We start from the raw sequence: 23,609 nt of genomic DNA, 5'->3' as shown, positions 1-23,609 counted from the left end.
CTCACCAAAATCCAGGATAGATGCTGAAACTTCAGTATCAAATTGAGGATTCACTGTTCGGAAGGATAAACGAAAACTGCACCGTGTCCATAACAGCTCTGATGAGAGGGAGCATTTGAGAGGGAGTCAGGTGTAACTTCAGCATGTTTATAGTGAACCCTAGCGAGTGCAGGAGGTCTGCCCAAGTCTGGAGGTGGGAGACAAGAGCCTGGAGCACGTCCACCTTCAGCCAGTCGTCGAGATGGGGGAAGACTGGCTTTCCTGATCTGATGAGCTGCAACCACCAGCATCATCTTAGTGAACACCTGAGGGGCATTGCTAAGGCCAAAAGGAAGAATGGTGAGCTGAAAGTGCTCATGGCCTACTGTGAACTGCAGGCAACGCCAGTGGGCATGCAGCATAGGGATGTGGAAATAAGCACCCTGCCCAAGTCGAATGCTACAATCGAGTCTCCTAGGACCACGACAGACGAGACCTGAGCCAATGTGAGCATTTTTTATTTCTCTGTCAGGAAGAGATTAAGGACTTATAGATTTAAAATAGGGGGGGGGGGGGGAAGACCTTTGTCCTTCTTGGGAACCAGAAAGTAGCAGAATAACAACCACAGCCAACTTCTGGCTGGCTCAGGTTATGGTGTACACCTATGGTGTGGCACCCTATACTGAGCCCAGGCAAGCCTTAGTAATAGTGTTAAGGTGTCTAGATAGCAAAAGTAGCTGTGGTGAGCAGCAAAAGCTTATCTAGGAGGAGTGTAAAGCACTTGCAATACCACAATAGTCAGTCAGTAACCAACCACAAGAAAAAACCACATCAGATGCTGCAAAACATTTTTTTCTTTATTACAACACTATGGGCTAAACTAACATTGGTATATCTCCACTTGGAGATATCTACACACAAAATATACAGTTAGAAACAATCAGAAAAAGTATAGAAATACATGGGGGGACCAAACCAAATACTAAGAAAGTGGTAAAAGAATGGAGATGCCCAACCAAGGTAAGTGTGTTAGGATGCCAGGGGCTGGGAGATTAAGAAAGTACCAGAGATAAATAATTGTAATGTCACAGGTGCCCAGGTACAGAGTTGTTATTGAGCTGGGTATCCTATATACTAACACAGGACTCTTGCGGGTGAATTTTGATGAGTTTAGGACCCTTCTCAGTGGACCCCGAGGATACCAGTTGGCACAAAATAGGTTGGAGAGTGCCCCCGCCGGTAGATTCCCAGAATACCGGACTATCTACACCCAGGAGCCCAGGTGCAGAGGAGTGAAGTGGCGTCGGAGACCCTCTTTGGAGTCAATGGAAACCTCGATTGTCCAGCTGCTGTCGTAGCCCGAGGACCAGGTCAGTGGAACCAGAAAGTGGATTCCAGACAAGAAGAACCTTTAAAAGAAGGGGCAGTGTCCAGACCACTCAGGGATGCTCAGGCAGTGCAGGTAAGCAATGCCCACCCTCTGGGAGGTGAAGTTCCTGCAGGGTGGTATAGGTTAAGTCCAGTTGCCGAGTGTCCAGGAGGATGCATGAGATCCTTGGAGTCGCCCACAAGCTGTCCCACGTCAGTCACCAGATTGAAGGAGGGTAGGTGGCCAGCAGGACCACCAACAAGCCTAGGCAATTGCAAATAGTAGTTGCAAGTTAAGTTGTAGGTTTGTGAGGACCAGCCTCGAAAAACGAGAACCTTGGAAGAAAAAAAAGGACAGGCCTTCAACAGAAAGGAAAGCCAGACGTAATCGATGGACCCCCCAAGAGTGACCTACTGGCAGCAAGCAAAGGAAGTCGCAGGGAGGCCTCAACAGTACAATAAATCAGAAGTCTCATGTCGCAGGAGCTGCAGAGTGGAAGTTGATCTTGGAGTTGCGAGTGCTGGAGGCTGAGGCTTCTTGGAGCCTGAAGATCTCCTTGGAGGAATAGCAAACAAGACTTAGGAAGAACAACAGTCGTGGTGCACAGGGGTGCTGTTCCAGTGGCTGCAGCAGGGGCCCACAGTCTTCCCAGTGGGACAGAAGACAGGGGGGCCACGAAGAGGACCACAGAACCACCACCTGCGAGCAGAGCTTTCATGTTGTCCGTGGGACAGCAGGATCCAACAAGCGGTCGTAGCTGTCTTGAGGATCCTGCAGATGCAAGGGAGTGACTCCTTCACTCCAAGGGAGATTCCTTCTTTCTCTTGGAAGCAGGCAGAGTCCGTGTGACCCTGGAGGACGAACAGCCATAGATGTTGCAGAAATCTTGCAGGAGCTGGAGAAACAATATTCCAGTGGGAGCCCTCTTAACTGAATACAGTCTTGTTTCAGTTCCAAAGCAGACCAGCAGCGGTTCTGGAGGCCAGTAGCAGGAGATGTCTTTCAGAGAGTTCCTTGAAGAGTCTTGCTCGACGAATCTGAGGCCCTATCCTCAGGAAGCCCTTAAGTAACCCTAAAGAGGGTTGGTCACTCTCTGAAGTGTCCCATCAATCAAGGGGGTCAGGGACATCATCTACCTGGCCTAACCAGTCAGATGCTCCCAGGGACCTCTGCCTACCTTGTTTCTAAGAGGACTGAATCAATTGGCCACCTGTCAGAGCTCTGTGCACCTCCCAAGGGGAGAGCTTGACAGGTGGGGTGGTCACTCCCCTGTACTTTGTGTGGATTCGCACCAGAACTGGTGCAAACCGGGTTCCGCAAGGAGGGCACCAAATATGCCCTTCAAATAAGTCTGGTGGGGTTCAGAGGCCACCCCACGCCAGCGCATAGACACCTAATACATAAGGGGAGATGGTCATACATCTCCTTTGCAGGAAATCCTTTGTTCTGCCTTCTGTTTCTTAAATCCGTCTCACCAGCAGACCAGTGTCTGGAGTTGGCAGCAGCGTGGGATGGCAGTGAGACCCCGTAAGGATACACAGGCAGAATTGGGGGATCGTCTAAGGAACCCTCAGAGTAAAGGGGATCATGTAACTAGCACTGGAATTGGTGTAGTTGCATGATTCCAACAAGTTTGAGAGCAAACATGCCTAGGTTCGGAGAAGCCATTATGTAGTTAGACCACTCGTGCTGACCAGTGCCCACGACATACATTAAGATGGCTTCCCTGCACTTACAAAGCCCCGGGATTGAAGTCTGAGGTTTGTAGGGATAACCTGCTCATGCAAGGGTACTCCCACACTTAGGGACATGCACCCTGCCCTTGGGATGGAGGACATACCAGAGAGGCAACCAGGATATAAGGTAAGCTTTATATCGGTGGTGAAAGGGTGCATGCACCATTTCACGCAGACTGCAATGGCAGGCCTTCAGGCAGAGTTTGCATGGGTTCCCATAGGTTGCACAATACATGCTGCAGCACATGGGTGTCCCCTGGTGTACCAATGCCCTGGGTACCTTAGAGAGCACCCCTCTCTATGGCTCATTTGGTCGAGAGAGCCACCACTTCCTAGCAGTGAAGGGACTGATGATCCTCCGTCATCTGGTTGTGAGATGGTGGCATGGACGGCGGGGGAATCTTGAAGGGGGAGGAGTAGCCCCTTTTGACAATCTGCAAAACCCACAGGTCATGCTTCCATGAGTCTTTGTTGGATGGGTCCACAACAGTAGGGTTAGATTCTCATGTCCTTCTACACTTGGGCAAAGCGTGTGTGCCTACCCAAGAGGTGTGCCAGGGTAATGAGCAATCCCCTCCTTTGTTGTCACTCAAAACCGGTTCTGTGTGTAACTATTTTCCCACTGGGTTTGGTGCCAGTCTGGCTAGGGTGACAAAAGTTGGGGCCTTTTCAAGTGTCACCTAACTTGCAACAGGGAAGGCCCTATTGAGAAAATTAAGCTCCTGGACCCAAGACAAGTGGTCTTTCAGCCAATGGAATAAAACTCCCCAGTCCTAGGCCACCGTGTCTGCTCTGGGGCTCTTGGAGCAGTTTTCACATCTCTTTCACATCTAATTCAGACCAGGTTCTGACGGGGCAGCAGCTTGACAGCTAATTTAAATTAGCTTCAGGACCTTCAGGCATGGAAAAGGTACTCATTAAAGTTACATTTCCAGTACAGTTAACAAAAATCCAACTTTATTATTACATTAAATTATTAAATATAAAATAAGTCTTTGAATGGAGTCAGTGGCTGGTATAGGGCAAACTTTACATCTGAAAATGTATTATTTACATTTTGACATTTCCTAAGTGTCAGCTGCAGCCTGATCCGTGACTGTCGTTTTGGGCTTAGTCACTGGAAGATCATGCACCCTACACCTTTTGTTGGTGGCAAGGTGCACTTGGAGTTGACATTTAATATTTAAAATCAGGTTTTCCTACCTGTCAAAGAGGTGGTTTTGAGAGGTCTGTGCGGCAGGGTTCAAACTGCTGCTAGTAAGCTAAAGAAGGTAGGCCTGAAGCAATGATTTTAACTGCCACCGTAGAGAATGGCATGATAAACTAAGTAGTCCACAAGCAATATTTTCCTTTCCTTGCCAAGGGTGTTTTTGTGCGGCATGCACTGAATTATAGTAAAGTTAAATGTGACAATCAGGTTTTAAGCCAATTCTCAACATGTTTTAGGGTGTCAGAGGACTTGCAAGGGTTACTGGATAGCAATGTCCTACTCTAGAGGTCAAGATTACCAGCAAGTGAGTCTCAAAAAGAAATTAAAAACCCTGAAAATGACTCATAATACAGCACATTCATAGATATTTAAATCCTTGAAGAAACGTTTGTGAATATCTCAAACACCTCTTACACACCTCATACATTCATCTCCAAAACACATCAACACCCCATCTAACACTCAAATTCCACTTAGCAGCACTAACTCACATACAAATCCCTCACCAAAAACAACTACACCAATATCCCCTCTCATTATCCCACAAAAACAAAAACAACCACAAACATCAGCACAAAGCAACACAAACTTACATTACACTCATAATCATACCCACTCCCACGACTACACAAAGAATACAAATTCCATCTTCACAAACACCTACCAGAAGCACCCCAACCCAGCAACTTTCATTCACTCGCCTCTCCTTCATTGCACAATTTAGAGCCTTACATCATGATCCACATGCTCCTACACCACCCCTAACCCATACTCCATCCACACTATACAAACGCAAACACAATAAAAAACATTCCACTCATAGCAACCTTGCATCCCCTTGTCTGTTACATAATAAAACTACCCTACAAAAAACATTACACTCCTCATGGCTCTCTCAGCCACCAAGTCCACCACCCACACACACAGACCCAACAAAATGCCTCCTTAACCTGCTGGAAGAGGAGCACTGTGTTGAAAAGCAAGACTATTGTGAGCCTCAAACAGTTATCACAACTAGCAACACTACTGCTTCAAGCTCACATTACACTACTTACCCTTCTACTAAACAAAACAACACTACCACTACCACCCCTTTTCTAAACTGCCAGCTCATAAATGCTCGATCACTCTCAAAAAACAAGCACCACATCTACGACCTGCTCACAGACACACAACCTGACTTACTATTCATTACTGAATCCTGGTTGGGAGATGACATGGCACCAGTGTTGCACGAAGCCGTTCCTCCAGGCTATCAAACCGTCACTCAAAACCGTATAGGCAAGAGAGGAGGTGGACTAGCTATTATATTCAAACAGGCAATGAACCTCAGTAAAACAGACAACATCTCCATACAAGGTTGTGAAGCCCTCCTTACCAGATGCCATCCTACTCCAACTTCCTCCTGTAACTTTCTCCTCCTTTACAGACCTCCACCTAACAACTCCACTTTCCCAGATGCTTTTCTAGACACAGTCTCAAACCTTATTACACTATACTCCAATCTATGCATACTTGGGGATCTAAACATTTGGTTTGACAAACCCAATATGCCCCATCCAAAAGCTATCACCACTGGCTTACTCGCATTGAACCTACATCAGATTGTACACAATCCCACACACATCGCTGGTCACATCATAGATATCATTTTTGCTAAGCCTGAACTAGTTACTATTCATAGCATCACTCCAATCACCTGGTCAGACCACCATATGATAACTTTCCGACATACAACTCCACAAATCAACACACCCCACAACTACTTACATACATACACCTATCGACCATGGAGCAAACTCAATTTGGATCACTTAGAAACATAACTAACAGCAAACACAGATCTAGATACGATTAATTCTGTACCAAAACGTTATGAGTGGCTACAGGAAGCTTTTGATGTCCTAATACCACTCAGAAAAACTAAACACAACAAAAGAAAACCAACACCTTGGAGAAACACAGAACTTAAAAAGATAAAGCAACAGATCAGAAAGTTGCAGCGGACCTGGCTCAAAACAAACAACAGTCAAGACAAACTGCAGCTACACAAACTTAACAGGATATACAAATCATCAATCAAAAAAGCTAAAAAAAGATACTACTCAGACAGAATTCAAAATGCTCAATCTACAACCAAGGAATTTTATACAATTCTAAATGAATTTCGAAAACCTACATGCATGGAAGGAAGTCATCCCACTACTCAAGATTTCACAAACAAATTGGCAACTCACTACACAACCAAGGCAGACACATTGGACTCCTATTTAAAACAGAAGAAAACCATCAGCATCAACCCCTTTCCTAAAATACCCTTTAAGAATAAACCATCCCAACCTCTACAGTCCTTCAAACAAATATCCCAGGATGAATTTATGGATTTGGTCAAAGCAAGCAGACCTTCTGGTTGCCCTTCTGACCCTTGCCCACCACAAATTTTCAAGAACACCCTTCTATCTACTTCTGCTGCCACACCTGTAAGAAGAATCATCAACAACTCTTTAACTTCAGGAACTTTTCCTGCAGACCTGAAAAAGGCATACATACGACCTTTATTAAAGAAAACAAACCTAGACCCGCAAGACCCCAACAACTACAGACCAATCACAAATGGACCTTTCCTGGGCAAATTGATAGAAAGAGCAGCATTCGCCCAGATGTCACAATTCATTGAAGACAATTCTATACTTTCAGACTTCCAAACTGGATTCCGCCCAGGAAGAAGCACTGAATCGGCACTCATGGCAATCTGGGACGATCTTAAAAACACAGTCGACCGAAATGGAGTTGCTGCACTACTTCTCTTGGACCTCTCTGCTGCCTTTGATACGGTTGACCATGACACCCTAACTCAAAGACTCCACAAAGCCGGCATACAAGGGATTGCTCTCGACTGGATTACTTCCTATCTTCAAAAAAGATCGAATATCATCCACTCGCCCTCCTTCTCATCCGAACCCTACCTCACAAAAGCAGGGGTCCCCCAAGGGTCAATCATCTCACCTTTGCTTTTCAACATCTACATGATATCTTTGCCAGAACTGATCAATGATTTCCATCTCACATGCTACAACTATGCAGATGACACACAAATACTACTTAAATTAGAATGCCCCAAAAACATTGAAAACTCACAAATCTTCAGTTGCCTCAGAGCCGTTGATCAGTGGATGACCTGGAGCCATCTCAAACTCAATACCTCCAAAACAGAAATACTCATATGTGGTGACTGGAAAAATTATGACCCCTGTGCGTCTGGCCTGACGATCTCGGACCACCTCCTCAATTATCCAAGGAAGTTAAAAACCTAGGAATCACCATGGATTCCAAGTTAACTATGAATGCCCAAGTAGACAAATTAGCACGCACAAGCTTCACCACCTTAAAGACTTTACGACGCATCTTCCCCCAACTCGGATTTCCACACAAGGTGCAAGCTACTATCTCGCTTGCACTATCCAAACTGGATTATGCCAATAGCCTCTACCATGGATCATCTCTATCTGTTATGAAAAAACTACAATGTATCCAGAATTCCGCAGCCAGGCTACTATTACATATAAAGCCGTAAGCCCACATCTCCCCTGCCTTGAGAGCACTACACTGGTTACCCGTTGCCAGAAGATGCACTTTCAAGCTGCTTTGTATCACCCACAAAGCTATACATGGAACAGGACCGCTTTTTATCAGAAAGAAAATTACCAAATACATCCAACAAAGAACCCTCCGCTCAAGATTGGCACCCCGCCTTAGAACACCACCATACAAGAAAAAGTCTATAGGTGGTACATCCTTCTCCGTCCAAGCAGCCTAACTATGGAATTCATTATCCCCCAACTATAAGAGCCACAGAAAACTTTCTTGTCTTCAGAAAACTACTCAAGAGTTGGCTCTTTCCTTCATGACCACCTTATTCAAACAACTATGAACTGCATATGCCTATGTTGATAAATATTTTTCCAGATTATATGTATATTTCTATTTATTTATAGTTTCTTTAGAAAATATGTATTGCTACTATGTCATAACAATAAAATACACACACACACTCTTTAAACCTGTGACTAAGTATTTTTTACCCATGGTTCTAATTATATATTGTATGTGCATATGTGTGTGTGTGTATATATATATATATATATATATATATATATGTATGTATGTGTGTGTATATGTTGTTTCTGTGCTTGGCATGTTCGTGGATCATTGCATGGCTCTTGGGTGGGTTGTTATACTAGATATCAATGAATTCCTGCTCTCATCTTATCACACTTATCTACTCATCACTCTTATGTCCTGTCCCTATCAAACTATCCTCCATTCTCACTCTGACTCATCCCAAGTCCCTTCTACCACTTTCATCGCCTAAATATCTCTTCCTAAGTTCTTCCCTCCGCTTCCACATCTAACTCACCAAACCTCACTCTACTACTGTGACCTCCCACATAACCCTACTAAATTCTCCTGTATTTATCTCACCCTGCTACTATGCTCTCCCTAACCCTTCCACATACTCTTCCCCCTCTGCCCCCCTTTACTCATCCCAAGCCTTTGGGTTGAGTAAATGAAGGATATACTCCCAATTAACACTTCTGGATTTCTTTCCTTCTCCACCCCTCCATTACTCCAGTCAATCTAACTAACAAACTCTCATATCCGCGGCTCAAATTAACTCATAATACTAAAACTGTACTCATTATTTAACAATACTAATCCATCACTAATTCTTGTTGGGTTCCAGAGAAGCGTGCTACTCATCGAAAAGCGCTTAGACGCCTCGTCAGGGGTAGTAAGCTCTATATAAATATGATTACAATACAATACAATACAATGTCATGGTCTGGATAAAAGCAATATACAAACACACAGTGTTACTCATCTACAGAGCTGATCCTCTGACTAACCACATTGTCCTCAAACCTTAAAACCTACCTTCTTTTTTTACATTCCATTTAAACAAGCACAGGCAGACACAAACGATGTCAAAAGATTCACATAATTTAGATTATAAAAGCTGAGCACTTGGGGGACTCCTACGCGCAAGCATGTGAGAGAAGATTCTGACCTGAACAAGGAATGTGACAATGACAGACCAAATTAGTTTAAAGGCATCCCCTGCCATGGTTCTAGATAAAGTTCTAGTTTTACTTTCACAGAGGACAGCTGCTACCACAAAAAGATAAATCATAAATTGACCAAGACCTAATGACCTACTCAAGTCAAACAAATTCTATGCATAATTAAGGAAATAAAAATAAGATGGTGTCTGCAGATATGAGAGTTCTTTTTCAAAATTTCTATTGGGATGGTTATTACTGAATTATTTTTTAATTACCTGCTAATTTCACAAGCAACACGCCCTTTCATTTCAATGACATCAGATGAGGTAGCAAAGCCCATTCTCCTTAGAACACGCTTTCGACACTTTAGCTCATCCATCTGCAATACTGTTCTGGCCTTCTTCAGTTCTCGTTTTGCTGCTCGAATATCCACTGCAATCTGAAAACAAACATTTAGTATAAAAACACTGAAGAAAAGACAAATAACAAAAAATTGAATTACACACTAAGATGTCTTCTGAGATTACTAACTTTGAGCATCCGCTGCACCCGAGTGGGACTGCAAAAGAGAGACAGCACCCAAAAGTTATATTGAGAGTCAGAAGATACAACATAAGATTACCAAAACCAAAGTTCCAAACAGATCCTTCCTACAATCAGTTTAATTCAATATACTGAACTAGCCTGTGCCATTACCTGAACCTAATTGTAAACTGTTCTCTATCATTTAACTGAGTTGTTAAATTTGTCTTGCTTCTAAACCTGTCGCTTTGCATAGCCTTAGCATTAAAACACAAAGCTTAACCCTTACGAAGATACTAACCACGAGCATAATTCTTACATTAACGTCTACCTTCACCTTCCATTTTTATTTTTAACAATGAAACTTATCTTTTGCAATATAGAGCTACAAAATTGTTACTCATGTTTTGTTTTGGCAGTAAAAATGATCAATGCTTGATGATCAACTCATGCAATCCAGATTGTGATTGATTAATGATTCCAGAGGACCCAGACGCTCAGTGAAACCACCGAAAACCTAGCTGGAATTTTAATCAAACTACACAGATAACTTCCACTATAATCTACTGCAAATTAATTTGGAGCATGGCTTTAACCCCAATGAATAGGGCAACCTACACAATATTCACTTGTTGCTAATCTCACTATTAGACACATGATTTAGTCTAATAAATTCAATGTGTTGGCTGAAATGCATGTGGACCAAATACATGTGACAAAGCAAATGGTAGAAATGGTAGAAAAAACAAACCATTTACAAATGTCACTTTAGATGAAAAATTAACAGAAATGTGCAGTTTGAAACATTAAGGCACACTGTAGTGTCAACTTCTTATCTCATTAACAATAAATGTTCTCTGATTTATATTTCAGTTTTCTGAAGTGCAGGGACAGGATGAAAGCCTCCAGGAGCGACACTGCTGAATACTATAACTTACACACATGCGGTACCAACTTTAAAGCACCTGAAAGTTAAAAGAAGTGTATCCTATAATCCTGTTTGGTAGATTTATTTTATCCCTCACTATGTTTTTTTTTTATACAGGAGCAACAACTATTGTCCATGTCAATTTATTCCTTTGGGACATGGCCTTATACAGACTTGAAGCTACTCTTGCTTGGTTAATTTATCACAAGGCTGCAGCCAATTTGGGTGGTAATGAAGATCTGTGTAATTTGAGTCTATAGGATTCCTAGCCAACTTAAAAACAGTCAAATTTAAACATTTAAAATGGGGTGCAGCTACATCAAATTTTGATTACCACCCTGCCTCTCAAAGGTATTGCAACCAAAGTCTTTCAATCCCTTGAAATTACCAGTACCATTCTACCCTGTGTTAGACAAAAGTATGTAGTATCGATGAAACTATATTAATCTCACAAGTGATACAGAAAGTGTAAGGAAACAGGCAAGCATCTCCAGAACCCAGAGAAGCCTAGAGATGCCAGGGGTCCACTTGAATTTGTGCACATTTTGACTACAAGGTTCTGGTTTAATGGCTCTGGAATTCCCAGAGCCCTACTAAACAGGACTCAGTACATGCGCTCTGACTGTTACACCTGTCAGCCTTACGGATTGTCTTCCGTCAATCTTTTTGCATAATTTTCTCACACTTTTGCTTTTTCTTTTTGTTGGGTTTACGACTCCGAGCACTTTCCCACTGCTGACCAGTGCTAAAGTGCAAGTGTTTCTCCCCTAAACATTTTAACATTGGTGTATCAACAATTGGCATATTTAATTTACTTGTATGTCTCTTGTAAAGTGGTATACCATACCCCCAGGGCTTGTAAATTAAATGCTACTAGTGAGCATGCAGCACTGATTTTGCCACCCACTTAAGTTGGTCTTTAAACATGACTCAGGCCTGCCACTGCAGAGCCTGTGTGTGCAGTTTTACTGCCACTTCGACTTGGCATTTAAAACCTGAAGCCAAGTCTTAAACTCCACTTTTAATTACATATAAGCCACCCCTAAGGTAGACCCTAGGTAGCCTATAGGGAAGGTCCCTATGTAACTAAAAAGTAGGACATATACTTTTGAGTCTACATGTCCTAGTAGTGAAAAACTGCCAATGTTGATTTCACTACTGTGAGACCTACTCCCCTCATAGGCCAGCAATGGAAATTCCTTAATAAACTTTTAAGCTGTAATTCCGGATTAGAAAGGAGTAGCTGCATCAGGTTTCATATCACTGGAATAGTAATTATAAAATCTCTTTAATGGCAATGTTGGATTTAACATTACTATTTTAGAAATGCCACTTTAAGTGGGCATTTCTCTGCTCCTACAGCTGTGTGTGCCTGACGCCTGTCCCAATACGTCTGGGGTGGGCGACCGCTACACTTTGTGCAGTCCCTCTAGACAGCCACAAACACAAGAAGGTTGGGCGTTTCTGAGTATTTATCTGCATTTGGATAGATCTTCCTGGCCAGAAAGAGGGAGTTGATCCTTACGTCTGAATAGGGAGTGTCTGTCCCCACACAACGGGCTGATTATTCCCCACAGACTGTCTGGAGCCATGGCTAGGAGGAAAGGACCTCTGTGCACTTCTTTGAAGTCACCCCCACTTCAAAGGCACATTTGGGTATAAAACTGGGTCTCTGTCCCTACCAAATGAGTACACTACTGGACCTGTGAAGGACTCTGCCAGGAGTAAGGACTGCTCTCTGCTTTGATGAGTTACCCTGCAGCCGGTTGATCTCCTCCTTGCTGAGGAAGGACTGGACCCCTCTCATCTGAACCCAGAGTGACTCCAATGGCTTGTTCCCTCTTCTTCTGCAGTCTCATGGACATCAGACTGTCTGCAACCAGCACTTGGACTCTGTCACCTCTGAGTTCTGTTCTGCCAAGCAGTGGCAATGGGCACTTGGTAGCGAGTATATGTGTTGCAACACCAGAAAAGCAATGCGTTGACAACATTGTGCTGACTGAAACCGGTGCATTTCCATTCGACAGCTTCGCATCGCCGCTGTTGCCTAAGCCACGGACACTGTTTTGGAGATTGCGCGATGCACCGTTCCCGGATTCCAAAACATCTTAGACCTTGCGCTGTTCTGCGTGATGCTTCACTTCAGACCAGTGGTTTGACGATGATGCACCGCCTCAACGACCCATACTAACTGATCTTAGATGCATTCTTAACATTGCGCAGCTCGGAACAGACGCATCTCCTCGATCGACAACAGCTCATCGCTGCCTCGGCTCCATGCATCCAGTCCTCAACACTTTTTCCATCTAAGGTACTTACTCAGCAGACCCTGTGTGGTTTCTGTAGCCAGCCTGCACTCTATCGCGGTCTGCCTGATCTTTGGATTTACCAAGGTCTAGCGCGACTTCAAGTAACCTTTTAGCGCTATTGACTTCGAAGCACTATTTATGGTTTATTCTTTAGAAATTCATACCTCGACTTCTGATAGAATTTGTCATTTTGGTCTTGTTTTACTCATAAAATTAATAAGTTTTTTAACTGTGTGAATTTTTTAACTGTGTGACTTTTTTTTACTGTGTGAAGTACTTTCTGTGGTGTTTTCATTGTGTTACTGTGTATGTGTGTGTTGCACAAATACTTTACACATTGCTTCTTTAGATCAGTCGGACTGCTGTATATCTGACTTACCGTGACTAGTCCCTTCTTGTACAGGGTGCATACTCTAACAAGAAACTCCATTTCTAACACCAACCTACTTTATAAGTCTCTAGTATATAGTACAAGGGGCACCTACGGCCTGTAGACTGAGGTTTCTCTCGCAGACCAGTGGCGCCCCACAAGAACGACAAGGTAAAACATGGCTCCCAGTCTGCTACTCCAGACTGAAAGGGCAGTTTAGAACTGCTAACTCGACTTTGCCATTTAAAGTAAAGGCAAAGCCCAAACCTCCTTTTGTAATGTAAGTCACTCCTATTGCAGGTCTAACGAGCCCTAAGGCAGGGTGTTCTATGTTAGAAAATGGAACATGTACTTTCACATGTGCCAGCAGTAAAATCCCTAAAGAGTCCTTTTTATTGTGGAAAGTCTAGAAACCCCATTGACAAATACATCTTTTAAATCCGGCACTCCTGCCCTGCTAACTTCTGAATGGGACTACTAAGGTTAGTACTGTTTGTTATCAAAAGAATCAGTGTATTAAATCCAAAGTAATGGTTAAAACAAATTTAATTCCACTTGTGGGCAAAGTGCAAATTTAGAATCTGTCCCTTTAGTTGCACAAGCTTACCAGTGCATGTTTACCGATGTGCACAGGACTTATCCTGTAGAAAGCTTTCTCCCCTCCTGCGGAGATGTGCTACTGACTCCCAGGAAAGGGTACAATAGGGGCCTGCTCTGGAAGGAGGTACCACCTCCCTCCAGGCAGGAAGCTATACAGGTGTTATCCCAAAGGGTGAAGCTAACTTTGAAGGGCAAATGGGTAACACTTCTGAGAGGGGCGCTGTATGGTTTAGGCACACAGGCTGGCACCGAGAACCAGAGAGAAGCCATTTGTCAAACTGTTTTTTCCAGGGGTGTGTACGCCCTTAGTAGCAGCACCTTTGGGGGTGGGCTAAGGAGCTCAGTGTCGAGACAGGGGCTTGTCATATGGGAGTGGCTCGGAATGGTGTATCCTCAGAGAGCCAGATGCCACACTTCCCAGGAAGTGGTCATCAGGAGGGAGGGAACCAGGTAGCTCATTAGCTACCAACCGCATCCTACCGACCTGGGGGCTTTTTCTGGAGCCAAACAGGGCACTGCTGACACTCCGATCTCTGATCTCAACTGCTTGGAAAAAGAACAGAAGGAGTACCAAGAGGACCAGCAAAGAGAGGCAGACTGTCAAAGATTGCATCTGCTGCACCTGGTGGCTAGCCAAAAGGACTGCGCTTGCCTTGACCTGCGCAAGAAGGCATCTCCAGAGCCCAGAGAAGCCTAGAGATGCCAAGGGCCAGCCTACTGGCCTCCTGTTAGAAGCACAGGGACAAAGCCGCTATCATCGCTGCCGGGACCAGGAAGTGACACACAGTTGCACCAAGTTTGCTGAACCTGGGAGTGCTGATAGAGAGCTTCTGGGGCCATCAGATGATGGGTTATTTACTCAGGAAGGACTGGCCTATGATAGCAACACCAGGTGACTGATAGCCCAGTGGCCACTGGACTTCTGCAATTCTGGAAAGGACTTTGTGGGATGTCTGCTCTGTGACCAGGTCTGCCTCACCCAACTCAGAGACTGAGGAGTAGTTGCAGCAAGACCCCCCCTCGACTGCACTGCATTCACAGCATCCTTCATCTCTTGCATCCGGACTACTCTATAGGACTTCACTGCAACATGGATAAAGTAACTGAAACTGCTAGAAGACTGCTTCTTCAGTGAAGATAACTGTTTCTGAGGACCTTGATGGTCCCTCTGACTAGCTCTCTGCCAGAGTTGGTCGCCCCCAAATAACTCTACTCAGCCACATTGACATCTGCCCAAGTGTTTTCTTGAAAAGGTTTCCAAGTGACAGATTTGTTGACTCTGCTAATGCTTGTTCGTGGTTGAGGGAAATGGTTTGATTAATTTTTTGTAAATTCCATATCTCCATAACCCTCAAGTGGATCCTTTTTGTTTTGGTGTCTAAATTCTTATGAAAATATAGTCCATTTGATAAATTGGTGTCTGATTTATTGAGTGTTGTGTGAATTTATTGAAGAGTTCTGGTGAAGCTTTAATGCTTTACACATGTTCCTCTGTGTACAACTTGCTTCTCAGTGACACAGCTAACCTGGATTGAGCTGAAAGTCTGACAGATGAAACCTACTGGTCCTAAAGGGGTTGGTAAGTGGTTGACACGGTGCGGTCACATAACCACACAGTATGATACACCCAGTTTCCTCACAGAAAGTATTATTACAGGCATAAATGTGCACCCTGCCAAAAAATAGACACCAGACCAAATGGTCTGCTTAACAATTCCTGCCTACAATTTGCCAGAGCTCTGATAGGGTATAAGGTAACAAAACTCACAGGCTAGTCTGCAGTAGTGGCTATCATCTCTAAACAAGACAAGCACAGCTTCAAACAGCAATTTACTGACAGGTCTGCACCCTGAACGCCAGCTGCAACATGAATATCATATCAAAGTGTCAGCACTCCAACTAATTACTAATTTCAACTTTAATTCACTTTTCACACTTGTAACCCAATAGCAGGCAATGATGCACACAAGGCATTGGATAAGGTGCCTGGGCCTTTTCTTTATGATTTATGGATCAATCTGACTTAGAATCATTTCTTAGGGGTTTTACAAATCCTGAATTGGGGAAATAACGGTTTCTCATCTCAGCCCTTAACTTTTTACAAGGGACCAGAAAAAGAGGTATATTCGAAGTCTTGAAATCTTGCTATATTTGAAGAAGAAAAAAAATAAATCAAAAATGTATCAGCATCTCCAATTTCAAACTATAAAGGATTGCAAACCTTTTCTATAATAAGAGTTACTTATGTTCAATGAACATCACCCGGAACTACGGATAGTGAGTGCATCAGGCAGGGCTGTCAGAAGTATAAGTAAAATACGCTTTATCTGTTTTGAAATGTCTTTACATAGGTAGTACTTAAAGGTCATAGTTGTAATGTTGCTGGCATCTAGGTAATAATGTTAGTAATGTGTCTCCCCAGTGCCCCAAGATGTACCCCTCCAATACTTGCTTTAAATGTATTCTTAAAGTTTAACCATTATTCTCCAATCATCAGCCTTTGAGTTTTCAAAATGCATATTTCCATCTTAAAGACACTCTTTTCGATTTTTATATACATGTATTAATTCAACATCGCAAATGCCTATCGTTTAGTAGGCTGAGCTGCACATAGGAGAGCTACTTACAGGAAGCTGGAGAGCTACTAGTAGCTCACGAGCTACTTGTTGGAGAAGCCTGCTGTAAAGTAACTGTTTATGCAGATGAGGTCTCATTATCTATTTATAATGCAGCATAACAAAATGGTTATTTACCCATAGGAGTAATTCACATCCTGTATATTATTCCGTCACCTAATGGTTGGGTCCGGAAGGGTCTTTGCCCTTTCTTTTTGGTTGTGGAAGTAGTCTAGTTTTCGACCTTTTTGCGCCATGCCCTTGCATGAATAACGTCAGACATAACCTCTGATAATCCCTCGCTTTAGTCATTTTAAGATTCTATTTTTCCCCTTCATTGAATGTATAACTGCATGTTCATACACCTTTTAGTTCTATCTAACTCCTTTTCAAATCCACCTCAAACAGGGGATGTAGGAGGGTTGCATGCAAATCCAGATACTTCTTTAAGCTACAAAATTATTGCTACTGGTAAATAACCATTTAGTTTAGCAATGTAAACCTTTTCTGGATTCACACCGAGATCATCTGTGGTGTCCCACAGGGATCCTCGCTCAGCCCGACTCTCTTCAATGTCATCATGAGCCCCCTCGCCGATATTGCATGCAAACACAACATCAACATCATCTCCTACGCCGACGACACCCAGCTGATACTTTCCCTCACCAAGGACCCTACCATCGCCAAAACCAACCTGCAGGACGGAATGAAAGACGTTGCAGAATGGATGAAACTCAGCCGTCTGAAACTGAACTCAGACAAAACGGAAGTCCTCGTCCTCGGAAACACCCCGTCCGCCTGGGACTACTCTTGGTGGCCCACGGCCCTGGGCACCACACCTACCCCCTCAGACCACGCACGCAACCTCAGATTCATCCTGGACCCACTTCTCACCATGACCAAACAAGTCAACGCTGTATCGTCTTCCTGCTTCCTCACTCTCCGCATGCTCCGAAAGATCTTCCGCTGGATCCCCGCCGACACCAGAAAAACTGTGACCCACGCCCTCGTCACAAGCCGCCTGGACTACGGAAACACCCTATACGCAGGAACCACCACAAAACTCCAGAAACGTCTGCAGCGAATACAAAACGCCTCCGCTCGCCTCATCCTCGACATACCCCGCAACAGCCACATCTCCGCCCACCTGAGACACCTGCACTGACTACCCGTCAACAAAAGGATCACCTTCAGGCTCCTCACCCACGCACACAAATCCCTCCACAACAAATGACCTGAATACCTCAACCGTCGCCTCAGTTTCTACACGCCCACCCGTCAACTTCGCTCTGCCAACCTCGCACTCGCCACCGTCCCTCGCATCCGCCGCACTACAGCAGGTGGGAAATCCTTCTCCTACTTGGCGGGCAAGACTTGGAACTCCCTCCCCGCCAACCTCAGGACCACCCAGGACCACCTCGCATTCCGGAGGCAGCTCAAGACCTGGCTCTTCGAGCAGCAGTAACCCCCTCCCCTAGCGCCTTGAGACCCTCACGGGTGAGTAGCGCGCTTTATAAATATGATTGATTGATTGACATGTTGTGCACCGATTTTGTAGTGGGAGCCTATTCCTTTGGAAAACTGGGTTGTCCAGATTGGGTAATTGCAAACAAGTATGTTAGCACCCTCTGTCCCACCTATGCCTCCTTGTCAGCCTGAATGTCTACACAGTACTGCTTAGTAAACGTTTGCATGGAAAACCACACCGTGGCCAGACAGATGCCGTTTAAAGACAAGTTAGCAATGAAGGTTTTTCCTTGAAGAGTGTACTCTTGGCTTTTTATAGCCTATCTGGACTATCCATCTAGTGAATGATCCCTTAGTGACTAGGGAGACATTTCTTGTTCATTCTCAAGAGCTGAAAAAGTGCTCCCCCCCTCGTGATTTGTTTTGTTTTATTTAAGTATTAAGTAACTTTCATTGCATGCAGGACACGATGTGCTTGTGATTTAGGACTGACTGCTGGGAGAATGCAGGAAAGAGTATGGTTTGGTTAGCATTGTTTTGTTATATTACTTCTGTACTGCTGCAATAAATTGTGGATTTATTTTCACTGTCCTGTGCTAGTCAGGGCTGCATGTGCGATTCTGACCCCTCCCTACCCCCAACTTTAAGAATGTTGATGCAGAACATGGTTGTGTTGTTTTTCTGGATACGACAGCTTCAAGTTCTACCACATTTATGTGTTTCTCCGCTTCCATGAGGCGCTATAGACCCCTGACGTTTAGGCTGCCTAAATGACAGTTGGTAGTCTAAATGGTCTGCCCACTGTACAGTTATATTTCATCACTGTATCTTGTTGTGTAATCTGTCTGTGATACGCACTAGATCATCCCAACTACCAGTTGCCTGTGAGCACTACTGTACTAGTCAGTAAAGTGGTCTCTTACGAAGCCATGCATGGGACATTAGGAGTATGCAAGATGCAATCTTGCCCATCATTTTCTCCACCATTCCCACTGCCAGATGTTGACGCTTTTGTTTGAAACACGCTTGCTCTATTCTTGTTTGGACTTGGTTTGTACTGGGAAGGCTTTGGCTTACACAGAATTTGGCCTTGCTCCTAAGAACATCTGCTAAAATTCAAGGAGAAGCTCTGTTTGCGGAATGTTCTTATCAGAGCTTGTATATTGTCCTGACACTTTTTGAACAATCTTGCCTTTACCAGCCAATCATCTAAATACGGGAAACCTGTATTACCATTTTCTGCAGGTGTGCTAGTATGAGGTACTTCGAGGTACTACAAAACCCTTGGAGCAGACTTCATTCAAAAAGGCACGACCCTTAACTGATAATGTACTGTGTCCATGATAAACTGTAGGAACTTCCCATGAATACTGTTCAATGGTATGTACAAGTACGCTTATTCGGGGTTTCAAGCTGACATAGTCCCCTTTTTCTAAATGCAGAATGACCCTCTGCAGTACTGTCATCTTGAACCTTAGAGTCTTTACAAAACTTGTTCAGTCATTAGATCTAGTATGGGTCTGAGTGACTTATCCAGTTGTGGTACAGAGAAATAAATGAAGCAGACTACCTGGGCCTTTTCCTTTAATGGTATCTGCCCTATTAATTTCTTGAGTGAAAGATTGTTTACCTCTTCTTAGATGCAGAAGTTCTTCTTTACATTATGTCTTTGCTCACAGTTTGATTGTTTGGGGGGGGGGGGGTGCTGTGTATAAGTTCTATGCCGTGACCATGCTGAATTAGGTTCAATATCCATTTGTCGGAGGTGGTTTTGTTCCATTCATAGATGAAACCTCAGATTCTGCCTTCTATGTGTTTAATGTGGGAAGGTACCTGCCTTTAAAACACCTACTCAAGGGTCCTGACCCTCTCAGGGTAGATCCTCTTCCTTTGGGGCTTCCCCAAAAGTTGTCTCTCCACTCGGATCCATACTGCCACTGCAATGGTGTGTGCTGCTCGATGGGGTGAAGAATGTGTGAGATGTCAACGACTGAACTTCACTTGCGGATGGTCTTTCCTGGGGTAATTCTCTATGAAAAGGCTCTTTGAACTACAAAGCTTCCACTGCCTTTGTGGTCTCGTAGGCTTTCTTCATTTATTGCAATGCATCATCAACAGTGTTGCCGAAGAGGCTCTCTTCAATGAAAAACATCTAATACTGAGGCTAACAGAGCATGCTTAAACCCAGAGACCCTTAGCCGGGCGTGTTTTCATAGAGCTGTGGCTGCACAAAGCTCTCTGTAGGCAGTGTACCCACTGTCGAGTGAGGACTTTAGGGAGGTGTTAATATTTTTGCTTTCCTGGAGTACCATTCTTTGCCCTTTTCAGCTATTCCTCCGGCAGACGCTGAATGAGGTCCTTAATTTCTTCCCATTGATGGTGGGTGTACCGATTTAGCAGACCAATTGAGTCTGCAATGTGCCACAGTGTTACCACTAATCTTGGAGCTCACCATGTCTACTCACTTGCTTTCCTCATCAGAAGGGGCCTGCTGATTGTTGGTATGTTGAGTCTCTCATGCCATTCTGACTATCAGGAAGTTGGCAACCACACAGTCCTTGAAGAAAGGTGGGTTTCAGGTGAAGCCGGTATTTATTTTCTTCTTTTGGGGTCACTGTCTTTGCTGCCCTCTTTATTAAGGTATTGCATACTGTAGGAAGTTGGCTCTGTATGTGCTATTTCAAAGTAAGGAATAGCATGCACAGAGTCCAAGGGTTCCCCTTAGAGGTAAAATAGTGGTAAAAATAGATAATACTAATGCTCTATTTTGTGGTAGTGTGGTCGAGCAGTAGGCTTATCCAAGGAGTAGTGTTAAGCATTTGTTGTACATACACATAGACAATAAATGAGGTACACACACTCAGAGACAAATCCAGCCAATAGGTTTTTCTATAGAAAAATATATTTTCTTAGTTTATTTTAAGAACCACAGGTTCAATTTCTACATGTAATATCTCATTCGAAAGGTATTGCAGGTAAGTACTTTAGGAACTTCAAATCATCAAAATTGCATGTATACTTTTCAAGTTATTCACAAATAGCTGTTTTAAAAGTGGACACTTAGTGCAATTTTCACAGTTCCTAGGGGAGGTAAGTATTTGTTAGGTTAACCAGGTAAGTAAGACACTTACAGGGCTTAGTTCTTGGTCCAAGGTAGCCCACCGTTGGGGGTTCAGAGCAACCCCAAAGTCACCACACCAGCAGCTCAGGGCCGGTCAGGTGCAGAGTTCAAAGTGGTGCCCAAAACGCATAGGCTAGAATGGAGAGAAGGGGTGCCCCGGTTCCGGTCTGCTTGCAGGTAAGTACCCGCGTCTTCGGAGGGCAGACCAGGGGGGTTTTGTAGGGCACCGGGGGGGACACAAGTCCACACCGAAATTTCACCCTCAGCGGCGCGGGGGCGGCCGGGTGTAGTGTAGAAACAAGCGTCGGGTTCGCAATGTTAGTCTATGAGAGATCTCGGGCTCTCTTCAGCGCTGCAGGCAGGCAAGGGGGGGGTTCCTCGGGGAAACCTCCACTTGGGCAAGGGAGAGGGACTCCTGGGGGTCACTTCTCCAGTGAAAGTCCGGTCCTTCAGGTCCTGGGGGCTGCGGGTGCAGGGTCTCTCCCAGGCGTCGGGACTTTAGGTTCAAAGAGTCGCGGTCAGGGGAAGCCTCGGGATTCCCTCTGCAGGCGGCGCTGTGGGGGCTCAGGGGGGACAGGTTTTGGTACTCACAGTATCAGAGTAGTCCTGGGGTCCCTCCTGAGGTGTTGGATCGCCACCAGCCGAGTCGGGGTCGCCGGGTGCAGTGTTGCAAGTCTCACGCTTCTTGCGGGGAGCTTGCAGGGTTCTTTAAAGCTGCTGGAAACAAAGTTGCAGCTTTTCTTGGAGCAGGTCCGCTGTCCTCGGGAGTTTCTTGTCTTTTCGAAGCAGGGGCAGTCCTCAGAGGATGTCGAGGTCGCTGGTCCCTTTGGAAGGCGTCGCTGGAGCAGGATCTTTGGAAGGCAGGAGACAGGCCGGTGAGTTTCTGGAGCCAAGGCAGTTGTCGTCTTCTGGTCTTCCGCTGCAGGGGTTTTCAGCTGGGCAGTCCTTCTTCTTGTAGTTGCAGGAATCTAATTTTCTAGGGTTCAGGGTAGCCCTTAAATACTAAATTTAAGGGCGTGTTTAGGTCTGGGGGGTTAGTAGCCAATGGCTACTAGCCCTGAGGGTGGGTACACCCTCTTTGTGCCTCCTCCCAAGGGGAGGGGGTCACAATCCTAACCCTATTGGGGGAATCCTCCATCTGCAAGATGGAGGATTTCTAAAAGTTAGAGTCACCTCAGCTCAGGACACCTTAGGGGCTGTCCTGACTGGCCAGTGACTCCTCCTTGTTGCTTTCTTTGTTCCCTCCAGCCTTGCCGCCAAAAGTGGGGGCCGTGGCCGGAGGGGGCGGGCAACTCCACTAAGCTGGAGTGCCCTGCTGGGCTGTGACAAAGGGGTGAGCCTTTGAGGCTCACCGCCAGGTGTTACAGCTCCTGCCTGGGGGAGGTGTTAGCATCTCCACCCAGTGCAGGCTTTGTTACTGGCCTCAGAGTGACAAAGGCACTCTCCCCATGGGGCCAGCAACATGTCTCTAGTGTGGCAGGCTGCTGGAACCAGTCAGCCTACACAGATAGTTGGTTAAGTTTCAGGGGGCACCTCTAAGGTGCCCTCTGTGGTGTATTTTACAATAAAATGTACACTGGCATCAGTGTGCATTTATTGTGCTGAGAAGTTTGATACCAAACTTCCCCGTTTTCAGTGTAGCCATTATGGTGCTGTGGAGTTCGTGTAAAACAGACTCCCAGACCATATACTCTTATGGCTACCCTGCACTTACAATGTCTAAGGTTTTGTTTAGACACTGTAGGGGCATAGTGCTCATGCACTGGTACCCTCACCTATGGTATAGTGCACCCTGCCTTAGGGCTGTAAGGCCTGCTAGAGGGGTGTCTTACCTATACTGCATAGGCAGTGAGAGGCTGGCATGGCACCCTGAGGGGAGTGCCATGTCGACTTACTCATTTTGTTCTCACTAGCACACACAGGCTTGTAAGCAGTGTGTCTGTGCTGAGTGAGGGGTCTCTAGGGTGGCATAAGACATGCTGCAGCCCTTAGAGACCTTCCTTGGCATCAGGGCCCTTGGTACTAGAAGTACCAGTTACAAGGGACTTATCTGAATGCCAGGGTGTGCCAATTGTGGATACAATGGTACATTTTAGGTGAAGGAACACTGGTGCTGGGGCCTGGTTAGCAGGGTCCCAGCACACTTCTCAGTCAAGTCAGCATCAGTATCAGGCAAAAAGTGGGGGGTAACTGCAACAGGGAGCCATTTCTTTACACAAGCCCCCCCCAGCCCACAGGCCAGGAGACTCAGCCCAAGCTGGGAGAGTCTTCCTAGTCTGTCAGGCGAGGAAGAGTAGGAGAAATAGGCTGGTTAGTTGCA

At 44.9% G+C, this 23,609-nt stretch overlaps 1 protein-coding gene across 2 annotated transcripts in view; it reads right to left on the bottom strand.

Moving 5' to 3' along the window:
* MTREX (Mtr4 exosome RNA helicase) overlaps positions 1-23,609 on the bottom strand; it is a 629,876-nt gene that overhangs the window by 92,905 nt on the left and 513,362 nt on the right. For both annotated transcript variants that reach the window (XM_069222101.1, XM_069222093.1), the window contains one exon: positions 9,633-9,796. In XM_069222101.1, coding sequence (XP_069078202.1) covers positions 9,633-9,796 — 164 coding nt within the window. The remainder of the gene's footprint in view (positions 1-9,632; positions 9,797-23,609) is intronic.

This window comes from Pleurodeles waltl, chromosome 1_1 (assembly GCF_031143425.1).
Source record: "Pleurodeles waltl isolate 20211129_DDA chromosome 1_1, aPleWal1.hap1.20221129, whole genome shotgun sequence".
Taxonomy (NCBI): Eukaryota; Metazoa; Chordata; class Amphibia; order Caudata; family Salamandridae; genus Pleurodeles; species Pleurodeles waltl.
The sequence above is the reverse complement of the archived record's forward strand: the minus strand, read 5'-3'. Positions and strand labels throughout refer to the sequence as shown.